The following is an 18,508-nucleotide window of genomic DNA, read 5'->3' on the forward strand; positions in this document are numbered from 1 at the left end:
TTTGGTTCTCAAGCGCCATTTGTCACCTGCTGCAACGATCGCTTGTTTCCCTGAATGACCTCTTCAGTCTACCAACCACACTAACATTTCTGGATCCACTGAAAGTCACGCTGGGATTGACCAGCCTTTAAATTGGTTGAAAATTGTACTTGTCAAAAATACAAGATTTAATAATCCAAGCACATTCAGCATTGGCCAAGCCAGCTGGATTTGCCAGTCACATGCATTCTGAAAATAGCAAAAGCTATAAATGATATAGCTCCACGTTAATTCCTCAGGCCTACACCAGCAATTATATTATTAAAGAAAATCGGAATTACTTAAGTGACCGTGTTTGCAATTTATATCATACATTTTTATCATTCATCCTTCATGTCATCTTTAAAATAAGCATTATAGTTACTTCAGCATGTTGGCTTAATTTCTGAAATGACAAACCACAATCACAGTGCAAAAGGAATTCCTTGGCATAAATCCATATGAAGGTTTGAATAAAATACCCCAGTGTTGCAATAATTTGTTTTTATGGTTTTGGTGATTTTATTGCTGTGGACATATATCTTTCATGCCTGAATAGCATTGATACTTCATCAAAAAAAAATCAGTAAATACATTATATCTTGCTCAACAAAGAGCTTAGACATTGTACTGAATAGCATTTTCAAGTAATATAAAAAAAGCAGATAATTGTAGTCTTGGGTTGCAGAACTACATCTTTTTGGATATAATCTATAATTTAAAAGAAACAACATAAAAGACAGTTCCCCCCTTCCAATGGTATCTGGTAATTTAGTCCATGATAATATTACCTGCACTCAGACAAGTCTAACTGAGAGTGCGCAGGAATATTCTTCCCCGTAGCCTTGAAACAGTGCCCCCATGTGGTTTACCTCCAGGATTTAACAAGAAGAAACCAAAAAGACCAACTGAACTTGATGAGGAGTTACTCAGGCAACTGAAAATTGTTCTCCGTTTAAGTGACAGCAACTTTGGTAGAATTTCTGCACCAATGTGAAAGCCCTGAAGTTGCTGATGGCTGTTTGCAACACTGTTCAAGTATGCGTTCCAACATTAAACTCCTATTGCAAGGCAGAGTGAGCAGGAGTTGTAGAGATTACACAGCTGTTTTAAAAACTTCTCTCTACACTTCCCACTGCCTTGGTAAAGCATCCAACATTGCTAAGACACCCCTCCCCCCAACCACTGCCTGATCATTCTCTTCCCTATCATTGGGCCTGAGAGTATTAACCATCTCACTGAACAGTAGCTTCTATCCTGCTGTCATCAGACTTTTGAATGGACCTCTTACATAAAGACAAACTCTTAATCCTCAATCCACCATGTCACAGTCCTTGCGCTTTACTTGCCTACCTGCATTGCATCTTCGCCACAGCAAAGACACTGTTTTCCTCAATCTATATTGGCTATCATTATGTACCACCTTGATGTGCTTTATCAGAGTCAGAATCAGGTTTAATATCACCGGCATATGTCGTGAAATTTATTAACTTAGCAGCAGGACAGTGAAATACACGATAAATATATATTTAAAAACTGAATTACATTAAGTATATTTATGTCATTAAATAGTTAAGTTAAAATAAGCAGTGCAAAGTAAAACTGAAATTAAAAAGTAGTGAGGTAGTGTTCGTGGTTTCAATGTCCATTTAGAAATTGGATTTCAGAGAGGAAGAAGCTCTTCCTGAATTGCTGAGTGTGTGCCTTTAGGTTTTTGTACCTGCTTCCTGATGTTAACAATGAGAAGAAGACATGTCCTGGATGGTAGGGGTCCTCAATGACAGATGCTGCCTTCCTAAGGCACCGCTTCTTGAAAATGTCTTGGATACTTCAGAAGCCAGTACTCATGATGGAGCTGACTAATTTCACAAGTTTCTGCCACTTACTTTGATCTTGTGCAGTAGAACCCTCCCCACCCCCAATACCAGATGGTGATGCAGCCAGTCAGAATGCTTTCCACAGTACATTTGTAGACGTTTTCAGGTGTTTTAGTTGACAAACCAAATCTCCTCAAACTCCAAATGAAATGTAGCCACTGTCTTTCCTTCTATATAGTTGTATCAATATGTTGCATCAAGGTTAGGTCCTCAGACATACTGACACCCAGGAACTTGAAATGGCTCACTCTCCACTTCTGATCCCTCTACGAGGATTGGTTTGTGTTCTCTTGTCTTACCCTTTCTGAAGTCCACAATCAGCTCTTTGGTCTTGCTGACGTTGAAGTGCAAGGCTGTTGATATGACAATACTCAACTAACTCAACTCTTGCTCCTGCATGCCCATTTGTCATCATCTGAAATTCTGCCAACAATGGTTGTATCATCAGCAAAATTATAGATGGCCGGTGTGGATTGATCTGGTTGGATGGCATGCAAACAAAGACTTTCCATTGTATCTTAGTACATGTGATGAGACTAAATTAATTACCAATTCCCAGCTACATTCACAAATGGGCGGTCCTGCTGCCTCACGGGCATTCACCTTTCAGCACAATGATCATACACAGCATAGACACCTATTCATTAACACAAACTTTTACATACATTTAAATCACCTAATATCATGGCAATTACATTTGTAAATGATGGCTCCATCAGCAAGAAAAAGCTGTTGACACTGTCTACTGACCTTCTTCTCTGAAGTCATGGAGAAATTCAGCACAGAAACAAGTACTTCGGCCTACGGAGTCCAAACTGAGCATCGAGCATCTGTTCACACTGATTCCATTTTCTAATCTAACCTGGTCCCAACATATCCATGTAGTCATTAAGAAGGCAAGACAGCAGCTCTACTTTTTTAGGAGTTTGAAGAGATTTGGCATGTCAACAAATACACTCAAAAACTAACTTCTACAGTTGTACCGTGGAGAGCATTCTGACAGGCTGCATCACCGTCTGGTATGGGGGGTGGGGTCTACTGCACAGGACCGAAAGCTGTAGAAGGTTGTAAATCCAGTCAGCTCCATCTTGGGTACTACCCTACAAAGTACCCAGGACATCTTCAGGGAGCGGTGTCTCAGAAAGGCAGCATCCATTATTAAGGACCTCCAGCACCCAGGGCATGCTCTTTTCTCACCATTACCATCAGGTAGGAGGTACAGATGCCTTCACACTCAGTGATTCAGGAACAGCTTCATCCCCCCTGCCATCCGATTCTTAAATAGACATTGAATCTTTGGACACTACCTCACTTTTTTAAAATATAGAGTATTTCTGTTTTTGTACGTTTTTTGTAATCTATTCAATATATGTAACTGATTTATTTATTATTATTATTTTTATTTTACTTATTTTTTCTCTGCTACGTTATGTATTGCATTGAACTGCTGCTGCTAAGTTAACAAATCTCACATCACATGCCAGTGATAATAAACCTGATTCTGATTCTCATTCAACTCTGCTCAGACCCTATGACTCACCCATACACAAAGTGCAATGTACAATAGCCAAGTAAACTACACATCTTAACGATGCAGCAGAACTTCAAGAGCACGCTAGTAAAATCCACACAGTCACTGGGAACACATTGCTCCATACTCAATACTCCGAATGACTGGAGCCGTCGTCAGCAGCTACGGAAGTTGCAACAAATTGCTGCCTCCGGGGCAGTAGTAGCTTGTTATGAAACTGCAAAGGGAGGGGCCACACATTCTTACATTCCACGGTTATGGGTTGTTAAGCTTGTCTGACCAAGATTAAAAATTATTGGATGCCTGAAATCCATAGGTCATGTGTGCAAAACATGCAAATTTGTGCATCAGGCAAAAGCCACAGGTACTAATAAATTTTCACATTTGCATTTTGTCATCAGGGACCTGGTGCAATTCTCAGATCGCCAAGTCAAAGTGTGGAAGAAGGTGAATTTGTTGTTTGGTCTCTGCCAAAAATAATTTGCAATGAGCCAGCAGGCAATGTGTAGAGCAGTGTGTGGCATGTAAAGCCATAGGAGGTATGGAAAGCAATTTGGAAAGACTCTGATAGTTACATTTAATTCCTTCAACCGAGGGATTTCACTGTCAATCCTTACCTCCATCAAACAAGCTGGCAGAGAGAGAGGGAACAGAATTGCGAACCTCAGCTATTGTGAATAAATCTTCAGTTATCTTCACCTATTGTGCTGACACACCTAAGTCTTCAAGTTTTGGAAACGTACAAGGAACTAAAAAGAAAATAATCTACAAGTTACATAATTTTCATTAAAATTTCTGATTCGGTGACAACAAACAAAGTCTAAAACGAGCACAGAGGTAAATCAAAGTCATTCAGTATACTAAATGCAACTACTTGAAAAATATTGAAGCGCATGTTAACTGAAGGTCATGGATCAAAATACTGTAGTTCCTAGTGTTGAGAGATGAAATTGGTTCAGATGGTTAGCTTGGACTTGGTGGAGTGATAAACCCATTGCTGTAACGTATCACTCTAAGAGTCCTGACACTTGAGTTTTCATTCCAAATATATTATTTATGGAAAATAATTAAAAATGTAAACCAGTATACAAATTTCACTGGAAAAGACAACATAAGTAACTAAATGATCTCTGATACAAACAATCTGTTTACAACCCAAAGGGTGTTTACCCCATACCTATGAATAACATTCAGTGCCTAAATAACAAGATGCTGGAATATATGAGGTAAATGATCACAAGCCTTTATTCATATTTGCAACGGGCAGATGGAAGTAAGTGTGGAAGGGTAATGAGTTTAAATAGCAAATTTGGAGAAGGGATGGAAAGGATGAATAAAGGGAGAGACATCCTGGGTGACTGGTGGAAGTGGAAAGGAACAAAGTTCCTAGATTTAAATATGCACATAATTACGAGTAAACAAGCACTATTCTTACTTTGTATGTGACATACCTAAAGTATTCCAATGTTTCAGTTGAAACTAGTGGGACATAATTTGTCACGTAGATTAGTATTTACATTAGAGGAAAAACAATAGAAAAAGCTGATACCAGAATTTAGGAAGTGCAAGTTGTAAATACATATTAATACTAGGAAACATAGGCTAACCCCCAATGATGATGCAAAATGCACAGCTCCTACTGCTTCTTGTAATTCACTACTCAAACTTCATCAGACCACAGAACATTTAAAGCAATCTCACCCTTCTCATTTTAAACGATTGCCTGTCCCGCTCTGACTCCTATATGTTTCAATGGAATACAATGTAAACTTCAGACATTGCATGTCATCTTCCAACCTGGAACATTCTTGCCTTCCAAACATAACAAAATACAGTAATTTCAGATAACCAGCCTTTCCTGTTTTCTCCCCACATTCTCACTGCTCAATTCCACCCTCTTCTATTAGTGTAATGCTTCACTTGGCTCCTAAAAAAAGCCAAAAAGCTAGATGTTGGAAATCTGAAAGTACTGGAAACGTGTAGTACTGTAGGTCAGGCAGCATTAAGGGCCTTGGTGTTGGAGATGCCTTGCAGCTGCCTAACTTGCTGAGAAGCTCCAACATTCACTAAGTTTACTTAATTTGCCTTCTATTTACCACTGTTCTCCAGCCACTTGGATGAACACAGAAGCCCTAAATCTCTAGATATTCCTTACAACTCTCATGTCAATTGTGTGCCAACTGGGAAATTTCCTTCAGATTTTCCAGCAGACAACAATTTTAACAGATGGCGAGGCTGAGGGTGTAGCTTACTGATCAGTCAAAACATTTCCAGAAGCAGGGCTTGATGTTTTGATCTGGAAGGCCCAGTGCTATGCAAGACCTCCGTGAACAGGAGCTGGCATCAGGAAACAAGCTTCTGTTGTAGGTAAGAGCAGGCAGCACACTGTTCTTTTTAACTGGATTGAATTGTTCTGCAGTCTGGATCTGCTTCACTTCTCTAATTCATCTGGCTGCTAGTCCAGCATCTATCACTGGAAGAGCTGATATATCCTCTGGCTAAATCGTGGAATGACCAAACTCAATGTCTTCAGGCTTCACCAAAAAATCCAATGCCACATGATCATTTGTATCCTTCTTCTAACCCTTAAGTGATCTTCCAAATAAGACTTACTGACTGGAAAAAAAAGGATTATTTTTTGGTGTTACAGCAACAATATGGGTCAAACTAAGGCTGTATGTGACAGAACTTCAGAACTTGTCCAGCATTCGGTAAGGCCATAGCTGATAGTTTACCTCAGCACCAATTTCCCACACTAATTTCATTCCCTTCATTTCCTTAAGATCCAAAAATCTGTCTCTAATATTATCAGCAACTGTCAATACGGCACTATCTTCTTAGGTTGACCATACTCTGAGTGAAGAAATTTCTTCTCTGTTGTGAAAGGTCATTACCGAGAGACCCCAGCTAGGGAAAATATCAACCCTCATTTACTTTGCAAAGTTCTGCTAAGAGTTTTAAATACTCCAGAAAGATTATTACACAATTTTCCAAATCCAAAAACTTTTAGTCTGCTGAATTAGACATTCAAAGCACTTCAGTGAACACATGCTACATGCTCCCAATTTCAACTATATACACTCTTATTTATGGATACCAGACAATACATTCCAGGTATACTCTGACAGCCCCTGTAAATTGAGAGGTGGCTTTGACCCTTGCATTCAAATCATTTTGCGTGAAAGTCCAACCTAATTACCATTCAATTACTTACTATAGCTGTATATTAACTTTCAGTAATTTATACAGAAGACCACCCTGGGCCCTTTGAACACCAACACTTCTCTGTCTCAAATGTGCACTTCGTTCAAGAACTGTGAGGTACGCAGGGAGAGTTGTTAGGTTCCCTGCATAAATGAACATGGAAACAGTTTTATTATAGCATTCCCTATTGATGTTACCGAAAAGACCATTAGACATAAGAGCAGAATCAGGCCATTCAGCCCATTGGGTCTGCTCCACTATTCCATCATCGCTGATTTATTATCCCTTTCAACCCAATTTTCCGGCCTTCTCCCTGTAACCTTTGATGCCCTGGACTAATCAAGAACTATAAACCTCTGCTTTAAATACACTCAACGACTTAGCCTCCAATTAATTCCACAGATTCACCACCCTCTGGCTAAAGAAATTCCTCCTCATCTCTGTTCCAAATGAACTATCCTCTATCCTGCTGCTGTGCTCTCTGATTCTAGACCCACCCACTAAAGGAAATAACCTCTCTCCATCCATTATATCTCAGCCTTTCAATATTAGATAGGATTCAGTCAGATCCCCCTCATTCTTCTAAACTCCAGCGAGTACAGTCCCAATGCCATCGAACGGTCCTCACACATTAATCCTTTCACTCCCAGAATCATTCTCAGAAACCCCCTCTGGAATTTCTCCAATGCCGGCACATAATTTCTTTGATGAGGGACTCAAACCTGCTCACAAAAATCCGAGTGCTATCTGACCAATGGCTTACAAAGCGTCAGCATTACATCCTTGCTCTTAGATTCTAGTTGTCTCAAAATGAATGCTAACATTGCATTTACTTTTCCTACCACCGATTCAACCTCCAACTTTACCTACATGATGACTCCCAAGTCTCTTTGCTGCTCCAGTTTAGAAAGTGGTTTATGCCTTTACATGTCTTTATTCTTTCTATCAATGAACATACTCTTCTTTACATTATATTCCATATGCAAGCTCTTTGTCCTTTCTCCCTATCTATCTATGTCCTTCTGCAGACTCCCTGCTTCTGCCCCTGCACCTATCTTTGTATCGTCCATAAACCTGGCCACAAAGCAATCAATTCTGTCATCCAAATTACTGCCATATAACATGAAAAGAAGCAGTTCCAATACTGATCCCTGCGGAACACCACTAGTCAACCAGCAGCCAACAAGAAAAGGCCCTGTTTATTCCCACCCTTTGCCTCCAGCCAGTCAGCCAATCTTCTATCCATGCTAGTATCTTTCCTGTAATACCATGGGCTCTCATAGAAACATAGAAAATAGGTGGAGTAGGCCATTCGGCCCTTCGAGCCTGCACCGCCATTCAGTATGATCATGGCTGATCATCCAACTCAGAACCCTGTACCAGCCTTCCCTCCATACCCCCGATCCCTTTAGCCACAAGGGCCATATCTAAATCCCTCTTAAATATAGCCAATGAACTGGCCTCAACTGTTTCCTGTGGCAGAGAATTCCACACATCTTGTTAAGCAGCCTCATGTGCTGTACCTTGTCAAAGGTCTTCTGAAAAGCCAAGTAAACAACATCCACTGACTCTCCTGTGACTAGATAGGAGTTTGTCGTGTAGCATCCAAGTCTTGTAAGTTCTCATGCTAATTTTTCCCAGTAACGAGAATGTCACCCAAATAGAGTTGCACCCTTCATCCCCCTGAGGATCTGGTTGGTCCATTGTTCACTGAAAGTGCAGGAGCCTAGGTGATGTCAAACAAAAGCCTTCCATAGCTCAACATTCTTTTGTGAGTCACTATCGTCAACAGTTCCTGTGATACTGGTTCCACATGCATCTGCAAGTAAGCTTGACACAAGTCAATCTTGCCAAAGGTCTGTCCAATGGCCAATCCTTCAAAAAGATCATCAATGAGGGGAAGAAGGTATTGTTCAGCCGTAAGAACCGGGTTAATGGTTTCCTTGAAGTCTCCACAAAGCCTTCAAGACCCATCCCTTTTTAGGGCAGGAACCACTGGAGTGGCCCATTTACTTACACATTGGTTCCAAGAACCCGCTCTGGACCAATCTTTCCAATTCAGCCGCTATCTTTGGTTTGAGGGTGTATGGAACAGGTTTCGCCTTGAGGAACTTGGGAGTTGTGTTGGTGGGGGGGCTTAACAGTGATTCCTTTCATATTGTTGTTCTCTGTTGAATACTTCTGCATGTTTCTCCAATACCTATTGTAGACCAGTGCACCCACCGATCAACTTCATGTTAGTTGATTTGGAGCTGCTGCAACCATGAGTGTCCCAGAAGTTCTGGATAACGAACTTTACAATGACAATGCTACTGTGGGTTTCTTCCTTTGTTCATTCATCTCCACTGCAATATGCACTACTCCCCTCACTTTGGAACAACCTCACCAGTGTATGTCTTTAAAGTCAACCTTGCCCTTTCCGGGGTTAGATGCTGCAATTCCTCCTTGCAAACTGTCTCTGACACCAGCAATACCAGAGCACCCCTGTTCACCTGCATCCTCACTGTGGCCCCATCCAACCCTGGGGTTACCCAATAGCTGTCTTTGTGTCCTGAAACAGGTAAAACATGTTTCTTCAACCACAGGGTGAGAGTCACTCAGACTGTCCTTAACATGCTGCATCTTGTTCACATGTTTCTTTTTGTTTTTCCAAAAGTCATTTTTCTTTATTACAATGCTTTTGATTGATGTGTCTTTTTACTTCTACAGGCACGTCCAATCTGTCGCTTTTTGCCACGGCTTCTGCAGACTAATCCTTATACCAGCATTATTTTACTGAGTGCCCACTTTTGCCACAATGGTAGTACTGATTGTCAATAGGTGTCTTATTCTTAAAGTCAATAGAAACTTTAAGAACTTGGTAGATGCACTTAATAGCTGTGCTTCTTGAGCTGCTATCTCCACAGATGTAGTAATCTCAATTGCTTTCTGTAATGTTAGTCTGTCTTCTGTAAGCAAACTTTTCTGAATTGCCTCACTACACAGACCACATACGTACCTATCACGTAGGCGTGCCATTCAAGCACTGCCCAAAATCAGCCTTCAGACAATTGCTTCAGCACTGCCCCAAACTGTGAAATGGACCGGCTTTCCTCGTGATCCCTTTTATGAAATCTAAACCTCTCAGCAAGAATCAAAGACTTAGATGCATAGTGGTCCTTTAATACTTTAATATATTCTCACAAGGCTTATCACCAGGCTTAGCAGGTTACACTCGACTGGGTAATAAATTAAACATTTTTGCATGCACCACCCTCAGAAAACTCGGAACATGAATATCATCCGAAATTTGATTTGCCAGTGCAAAATATTCAAATCTTTCAGTAAATGAACTCCATTGCTCTATTGTCTCGTCATATGGCCCATACTTCCAAACACCGTCAGCATTTTCAAACCCAATCAGAAAAGTTAACTAGCCTTATCTGTCTCTCTCTCTCTCTTTTAGTTATTTTATTTAACCTTCCCGTTCTCGTTCTCTCCCGTCAGATTCCTCATTTACCATGCTTCCTGCGGCTGTTTTCTCCTGGGGTCTTATGCTGCTCATCTGATTTACGCAGCGGTACATGGCCAGCGTTGCACACGGACTTTTCTTGCTGAGGGAATGAAACAATAAATAGCGCATGAGAACTTGTTACCTCAATGCTACTTGTTATGCTTCTGGTTCTGGGAAGCTGGGTGGCCACGAGTGATGCACACAAGAAACGGGGAGGTAGAGAAACAAACATGCAGCTGTCTACTTTGCTTGTGAGTCATCTATCCAGAATCACCTCTCAAATTTCACTCAGTACGTAACACATACAGGGAAACTTGACAGCAACACGTAAGGGTGAAAATATACATGAACACATAACACACACAGGAAGTGTGTGTTACCCACACCAGGACAGATCTTGAGTATCTGGCTTGCAGTCTCCAGCCTTCAGCCATCAACCTTTGAACTTCAATCTTTGGTATCAAACCCTGGGCTATCCAACGATGAGACCACAAACTTCGAGTGACCGAGCCTCAGACTTCCTCCTCGCATGGACATCTGATCCCAGGACCCACTGACATCCATGGATGTCCTTCGTCATGTGTCCACATTGCTGTCTTTTGAGCACAGAGTAGAGATCTAGGTTCCAGATGTCCTTCATTCCAATGTCCACATTGTTGGACTTCAAGTGCAGAGCAGAGGCCTGGAGTCTAGACATCTTTCATCATCTGTCCACTTTGTTGGACTTTGAACGCGAAACATGAACAGAGGCTTGACGTCTAATTTCTGCACTTCCCTGTCTCTAAATCCTTATCTGACCTCTAATCCCTGCCCCCCCATCACTGTCCCTAAACACTATCCTGACCCCTAACTTCCCGCTGTCCCCAAAACCATCCCCACAAACCTAAAGAAAACAACTGTCTGAGTCATGATCTTGATGGGAGAACGCAGCTCGGCGCCATCTTAACCAGATATTCTCAGCGACATTTCTGTTATGGTCAAAATATCGCTGCCTCTAGAGGCAATCTGCAGCTCAAATTATCTGTCTTGCCTGCTAAGCTACATGTACTGAAATAGATGCAATTCAATATTGTCTCTATTCTTTTACTGTAAACATGGCCATCCTAATTGCATGGCTAACACGCTTTGGACTGCATTTAACTGTCATCTCATTGAATTTGCTCTCACGAGTTCAATCCTATACCATTGGTGTTTAAACCCTCCCTCCTACTCCACTTTACATGCAACCTATCGCTCATATACAGGTTACCTCTACCCCAGAAAATATCCCAATGATCCAAGAACCTGAATCTTTGACCCCTCCACCAGCTCTTCAGCCATCATTCATCTGGCCTTTCCTTCAATTTGTAGACTCACTCGCCCTTCCCCACCACTGAGCACATCTACACAAAGCACTGTTGCAAGAAACCAACATTCATCATCAGGGACCCCCATCACCAAAGACATTCTCTCCTCTCTTCATGGCCCATGTCATGCTCTCTTCTCACTGCTGCCATCAGGAAGGTTACAGGAGTCTCAGGACTCACAGCACAAGGTTCAGGAACAATTACTGCCCCTCAACCAACAGGCTCTTGACCCAGAGGGGATAACTTCACTCAATTTCATTTGCCCCGTCATTGAACTGTTTCCATAAACAATGGACTCACTTTCAAAAGCTTTTCATCTCATGTTTTCGATATTTATTGCTTACTTTATTATGATCCTTTCTTTCGTTTTGTATTTGCACAGTTTGTTGTCATTTGCACCCTAAATGAACACCCAAGTTGGTGAAGTCTTCCATTCATTCTATGGTGGTTATTATCCTGTTATGGATTTATGGAGAATGCCCACAAGAAAATGAATCTCAGGGTGGCATACGGTGATATACATGTACTTGGATAATAAATTTACTTTGAACTTTGATATGGCATCTGGCGTAATTCGAAGATCAATACCTTTGAGGTCCTGCAATTCAATTTCCTTAACTACCATTTTGAAGGACCTCATCCCTTGTTCTACGATGCTGGTTGAATCAACTGTACATCAACTTCTGACTGTTCACCCTCACCCCTGAACATTTTCTGCATCCTCTCAGACACCCCTGATCGTGGCACCTAAGAGGCAACATACCACCCTGGTGCCTTTTACACAGCCACAGAACCTCCTGTCTGTCTCTATCACCCAGACTGACTGCACCCTTTTCCTCAGACACAGTCACAACGCCAGAGGCCTGATGACTGCAGCTAGCTCCTGACAGAATACCCCACGCAACAGTATCCAGCAGGAGTGTATCTGTTGATGAGAGCTGATCAGGAATAGTCAGCATGGTTTTGTATAAGGGAGTCATGTCTGAGGTAATTAAGGGGATGGATGAAAGTAGGGCAGGTGGATGTTGTCTATGTGGACTGTTGTAAGGCCTTAGACAAGATCCCTCATGGCAGGCAGACCTGGAAGATTAGGTTATTCGGTTGCATGGAGTTTGGAGGGAGCATGTGAGGTAGATTCAGAACTGGCTCAATGATAGGAAACAGATTAATGGGGTGCCCCTCTGACTAATGGGGTGCCTGGGGGTGGGGGAGGTCAATGATGTTATTCATTATTCATGTAAATTATTTAGATATGAACGTACATTGCGTAATTAGCAAGTTTGACACTAAATTAGGGGGACTTTTCAAAATAAGTTATAATGAATTGCTAAGAGATTTTGATCAGTTAGGAAAATGGGCTGAGGAATGACAAATAGATTGCATCTTATAAATATAAATTCATGTATTTTGGACAGTCAAACCAATGTAGGACTTGTACAGAGAATAGCAGGGCATTCACAATTGTTGTGGAACAGTGGGACCTGAGAGCACAAGTACACAGTTTGCTGAAAGCAGCCAGATAGACAGGATGTGAAGAGAGTGTCTAGCACGCTAGCCTTCATCAGTCAGAGCCTCCAGTTTAGGAGTAGGGACTTCTTATATCAATGGTGATTATACAGTTGGAGCATTGTGTAGCTTTAGTACTGTTGTAGTAAACAGATTGTCAAGCTGGAGATGCTGAAGAGAATTACAAGATTTACAAGGATGTTCCGAACTACAGGGCAGGAGAGACGGGGAGTGGTTGGTCATAATGGATCCTTATTCATTGGAGAGTAGGAGGACTGGGGAGGGGGTGGTGATGTTAAAAGTTTATTAATACCTAAGGGCTATGTGTAAGGTGGACGGTCAGGTTTGGGTAGTGCAAAACCAGAGGGCATATAACTATTCCAATAAACTCCAGGGTACATTGCTCATTTTCCATCCTTTAAACTGAATCACATCCCAAACTCTGCTTACTTGTACCCTAATGGACACCAAGTACTTTGCACCCATTTTCTTGCCCCAATCAACAACCAACCCCACCCCCACAGACAGTCAAGACACACCCATACACAAACACAAACACACACACACACACACACGCACGCACGCACATTACTGACCTACATTAACTTCTGGTTCACCAATACCTTGTTCTGAACCCTCCTTTCTAAATCCACCAACTTTTCCTAACTTTGTAACCACCTCCAGGTCTATGGCAGATTAGCAGTTATGTCCTACAAGTCTCCTGCTTCCACACTCTACAGCATGGATGACCTGAGAGTAACTGTGGTCTACGTGGCTGAATTCTAATTGGAATTGCTAACTCCAGCCAGCAAGATTTGTTCTATTGGAATTTAGCCTTGGATATCAATCATCAAGAGTCACTAAGCTGCAACTATTTATAAAAAATACATGACACAAAGATCAATTCTGAATTTATCTGATGTCATTGCATACTGAAGGATAATTTAAATCATGTGAAACAAATAGGTAATGTTTGAAGTACTGCCTCTGTTGTAAGGTAGAAAGTCGTAGCAGCAAAACACTATGTGAATAATTAATCAGTTAATCTGCTCTTGTTTGCATTGGCTGAGTGACATAGTAGACAGGAAAGTGAAAAAACTCTGTTCTTCCCGTAATAATGGCAAGAGACCTTTTATATCTACAAAAAAATTACAGATTTCTTCAATGTAACATCTCAATTGAAAACTTGCACTTCCAGCAACGTGGCATACCGTCAATCCTAAATTGTAATATCAGACCTCAGTAACTGGTGCTAGCTGAACCAAATTAGCATCAGTCAATGATGAAGCCCTCTATCATATCCTTTGACTTTGTGTCCTTCTCAAGATACTGCCCCTTTTAACTTTGTCTCATCTATAAATTGTAAATACTAAGTTCATTCATCCATGCCAATAAGAGAGGAATTTAATATCTACACCACTGAATTAATGATCTTTGTGTCAAACCCCTACCAAATGCCAAAATGTAACATTTATTGCAACACACACAAAACGCTGGAGGAACTCAGCAGGTCAGGCAGCACCAATGGAAAAGAGTTAACAGTTGGCATTTCGGGCTAAGTGCCTTCTTCAGGACTGGATTTCCTGCATCTGCAGATTTTCTCGTACTTATTTCTGTTTATGTCATTTAGTCAATCCTTGCTTATATATCATCCGAAGAACATGGTCTTTACTTTGTCAAATAACACCTCGAGTCACCTTGTTGCCTTTTCAAAATCCAAATATAACACATTGAACTTTTCTCCTCATCCATCCTGTTGATAATATCTTGAGAACTTTTTCTACTGCACCACATCATATTATATTTAAGTTTCCTGTTAGCACTTTTCTGCTGATTGACATCAGGCAACTGCCCACTCTCTTGATTAGTGAGATTGGGAAATATCACTAAAATTAGTGAGATTTCCAAAGCACTCACCCTCTGAGCATTTAGTCAGGTTGTCGCTTAATTCTAAGTTCACAACGAAAAAAATAGAGACCCACTAACAAGCAAGGCAGAGGCAGAGGTAAAGGTTTAAATAAATCACCCTGTGGGGACAAAGTCAGGGGACAGTTCTCCCACTCACGCTATAAAAGAAACAAACACATGTCCATAGGCACAATCTAAAAAAAACAAGTAAATTCCCAGCTTAGGATAAGAGATGAGAGTTATGAATTAGAAGTTCGTATTTGTATTTATAAGTTGTTCAGAAAGCAAACCGAATGGCAAAACCAAGCTGAGCCACACAAGAATTAGGTCATGCAGTTTACTTTTCTCCATTTTACAAGATAAAATTATAAAAGATTGGAGAAACGGAGAAAGGCTTCTACTGTCACTTTATATAGTGAGCCAGTCCTCCAGTTTGCAAGATAAAGCCCTTGGACAATTCTTTTCACTTAAACCTAGACAAAGCCTACAAGTGATCTTCATTTCATCTTTCTTCAGAAAGATGAAGGAAGTGCCCTTGAGAAAGAATCCAATTCAGATAGCAAGCAGATTCTATAGTTACTCCCTGCGTCACATTCGTATTACTGAACATTGGCCAATAAAAATAGAATAAAGATGGAAGACAACTCAACAGGAGCAGTCAGCAGCCCTATAGACTAAAATCATAATAATTTAACAGAGGCAGGAAGAAAACATGCTCCTAGGTCACTGTATATTGCCATCCTCATGAGCACAGAAAGAATAATTTACACTTCAAATCATCTTTACTAAAAAGAAGCATTTCAAAAACAACACACAAAATGTTAGAAATGATGAGCATTTTGAAAGGCCCGGTTCTGTCCTATTTCAGTGTGCCTATTTAATGATGTCAGTCTGTTCAATCCCAGATTAATTTGATGAGGATTATTTAAGGGCAAGAAACAACATTAATTTTAAAAAAGTACTAGTGGAATATCAGGAAAGATCAAACACACAGCTCCATCAAGTAATTAATTCATGGATAAAATTCCATTTCTTGGGTTATACATACAAGGCACAGCATGTCGGTAAAGGTTGTCCCGTATTGTCTGCTGCAGTTCGTGATCTGCTGATCCTTTTTGAAATCTCTGACTGAGATAGTGCCGGAGATCTTTGTTGAGCTTACTTCCTGCAATAAAATAAATATTCAAGTCAGTTGAAAGATAACTTCTAATTATAAACAACAATATTAAAAAAATGGAGATGTTAAAACTTTTCCCAAAATCATCTTTAGCGTGCTCTTTACAAAACTTCTGGTAAAATTAACAGTTAACAAGTGTTAATTTTTTAATGTTTAATTTTTTAATTAAACATTAACAAGTTAAATGTTTAATTTTTTTCAATTTCACTGAAAATAGAAAGGGCTGTCCCACATTGCACAGTGATCCTTTGGCCCGAGTTGAAAGATTGCTGTTGCAATCAAACCCTATAAAGAACTAAAAACAAAGTATTTTGCTCTCACAGCTGAGAAGTGATACTTAATGCATGAAAATATTAGGAATAAAAATTATAAAATTTAGATAAAGTTAAGAATATCTTAAACTTGCATTCTTTCTTAAATCAAGCACTGTGTTAACTGCATATCTAAAAAACTTTGACATTGACATTATTTAACAAGCAAGAGGTTTGTGCTAGTTTTGAAAGGTTTATTAATAGAGACTTGAAAATTTGCCTGTTCTAATTGTGCAAACAAGTTATGATTTCCAGGGAGCATCATTATAACACCCTTTCTATTCCATCTGGATTATCTTGTCTCTTGTTTAAATATTCTCATGGAAAAATTTAAGGATCAACTAATTCTTAAGCATGAGCGGTCCATTTTTAAGCAAATATAATGAATACAAAGGGTCAATCGTGTTGAACTGAGAATTAGAGAAGAAGGTCAAGATAAATCCCACAAATAGCCAGCTAATCTGAATTCGCTACGAGTACATGATAACCTGCCTCCTTTTAAATTGCAAATTATGTCATTGCTTGAATCTGAACCCTCAGGATCACCAGTTCCCTTACAGCTGACAGAAAATAATCATGACAGAGATCGACAAAATCCCACTTTAACTACTGTCATGTCGCTTCCTGTAGATGCTGATTGACGTTTTATGTTTCCAGGATTTTGATCAATCAGTTTTGAAAATGCAGGGGTTAAGTAAAAGGCAATCAAAATACAAAAAAAATGTTGATACTGGAAATTTGAAAACTGCTAGAAATGTTCATAGGTCAGGCATCATTCATGGAGAGATGGAAAGTCTTGGTACTAAGTATTAACTTTGTTATCTCTCCTTGGGTGCTGTCTGACATGTTGAGCTTTTCCAAGAAGGCAGTAGAGATTTTCCACAGTAAAATATCTACATTAAAAATTTCATCTGTGCGTCTGTCCTGCCTATGAAACTTAGTTTCTAGTCGGCAAGTTTTCCCCATTAAAGTTCAAAGTAAATTTATCAACGTGTGTATTATTTATTTATTTATTAGAATACAGCACGGAACACGCCCAGCCGGTCCTTTGAACTGAGCTGCCCAACAAACCTCTATAATAAACACGGGACAATGACCAACTAAGCTGCCAACCGGTATGTCTTTGGAGCAGACCGCAGGAGACCCACACGGTCGTGGTAAAAATGTATAAACTCCTTACTGGCAGCAGAGGGAATCGAACCGTGTCTCCTGTAAAGCATTGTGCTAACCTTTACGCTACCATGCCGCCCATATACTATCTAGAGATTCGATTTCTTGCAGGCATTTAGAGGGGAAAAAATACAACAGAATTTACAAAGAAACTATACATAAAACTGACAAGCAACCAACATGCAAAAGACAAACTACATAAATAAAAAATACTGAGAAGTTACAAAGAGTTTGCGAAAGTGAGACTGTAGGTTGTAGAATCAGTTCAGGGTAACAGTGAGTGAAGTTATCCACATCGGTTCAGAAGTCTGATGGTTTTAAGGAAAATTCCATATGTATATTTGTAATGGAAATTATTATATAGCAACATGTCCCATTGCAATCATATCCTCCCACCAGCAAAGGCATTGAATGTTTTATAGCTCTCTGCTGGAAGTCTGTATGATACAATGAGTTTCTCTAACCAGCTCCACCTCTACACCCAGGTACTATGAGAAAGAAAAACAGCTGATGAAAGTATCATAATCAGAATCAGGTTTAATATCACAGGCATATGTTGTGAAATCTGTTGTTTTGTGGCAGCAGCACAGTAAAATACATTTAAAAAATGATAAATTACAACATGAAATTATATTATATATATTTTTGGATAAGTATTTCACAATGAGAGCATAACAGAAGTGTTCATGGGTTCACTGTCTATTCAGAAACCTGATGGTAGAGGGGAAGAGGCTGTCCCTAAAATGTTCAGTGTGTGCCTTCAGACTCCTGTACCTCCTCCCTGATGTACAGGGTATCAATGGGAGGATGGCAATGTCCTGTGTGCTGAGGGCCCTTCGTGATGAATGCTGCTTTTTTGAGGCATCTCCTTCTGAAGGTGTCTGCGAGGCAGGGGAGGCTAGTACCCATGATGAAGCTGCCTAAGTTTGTAACTTTCTGCGGCTTTTTCCCGAACTGTGCAGTGGCC

General features: G+C 40.3%; 1 protein-coding gene across 6 annotated transcripts in view; it reads right to left on the bottom strand.

Annotated features, from left to right (window-relative positions):
* The window catches only part of magi1b (membrane associated guanylate kinase, WW and PDZ domain containing 1b), a 437,777-nt gene that overhangs the window by 162,368 nt on the left and 256,901 nt on the right, over positions 1-18,508 (bottom strand). For all 6 annotated transcript variants that reach the window (XM_072280525.1, XM_072280524.1, XM_072280521.1 and 3 more), the window contains exon 2: positions 15,932-16,048. In XM_072280525.1, the coding sequence (XP_072136626.1) occupies positions 15,932-16,048 (117 nt within the window). The remainder of the gene's footprint in view (positions 1-15,931; positions 16,049-18,508) is intronic.

This window comes from Mobula birostris, chromosome 16, assembly GCF_030028105.1.
Source record: "Mobula birostris isolate sMobBir1 chromosome 16, sMobBir1.hap1, whole genome shotgun sequence".
Classification (NCBI taxonomy): Eukaryota; Metazoa; Chordata; class Chondrichthyes; order Myliobatiformes; family Myliobatidae; genus Mobula; species Mobula birostris.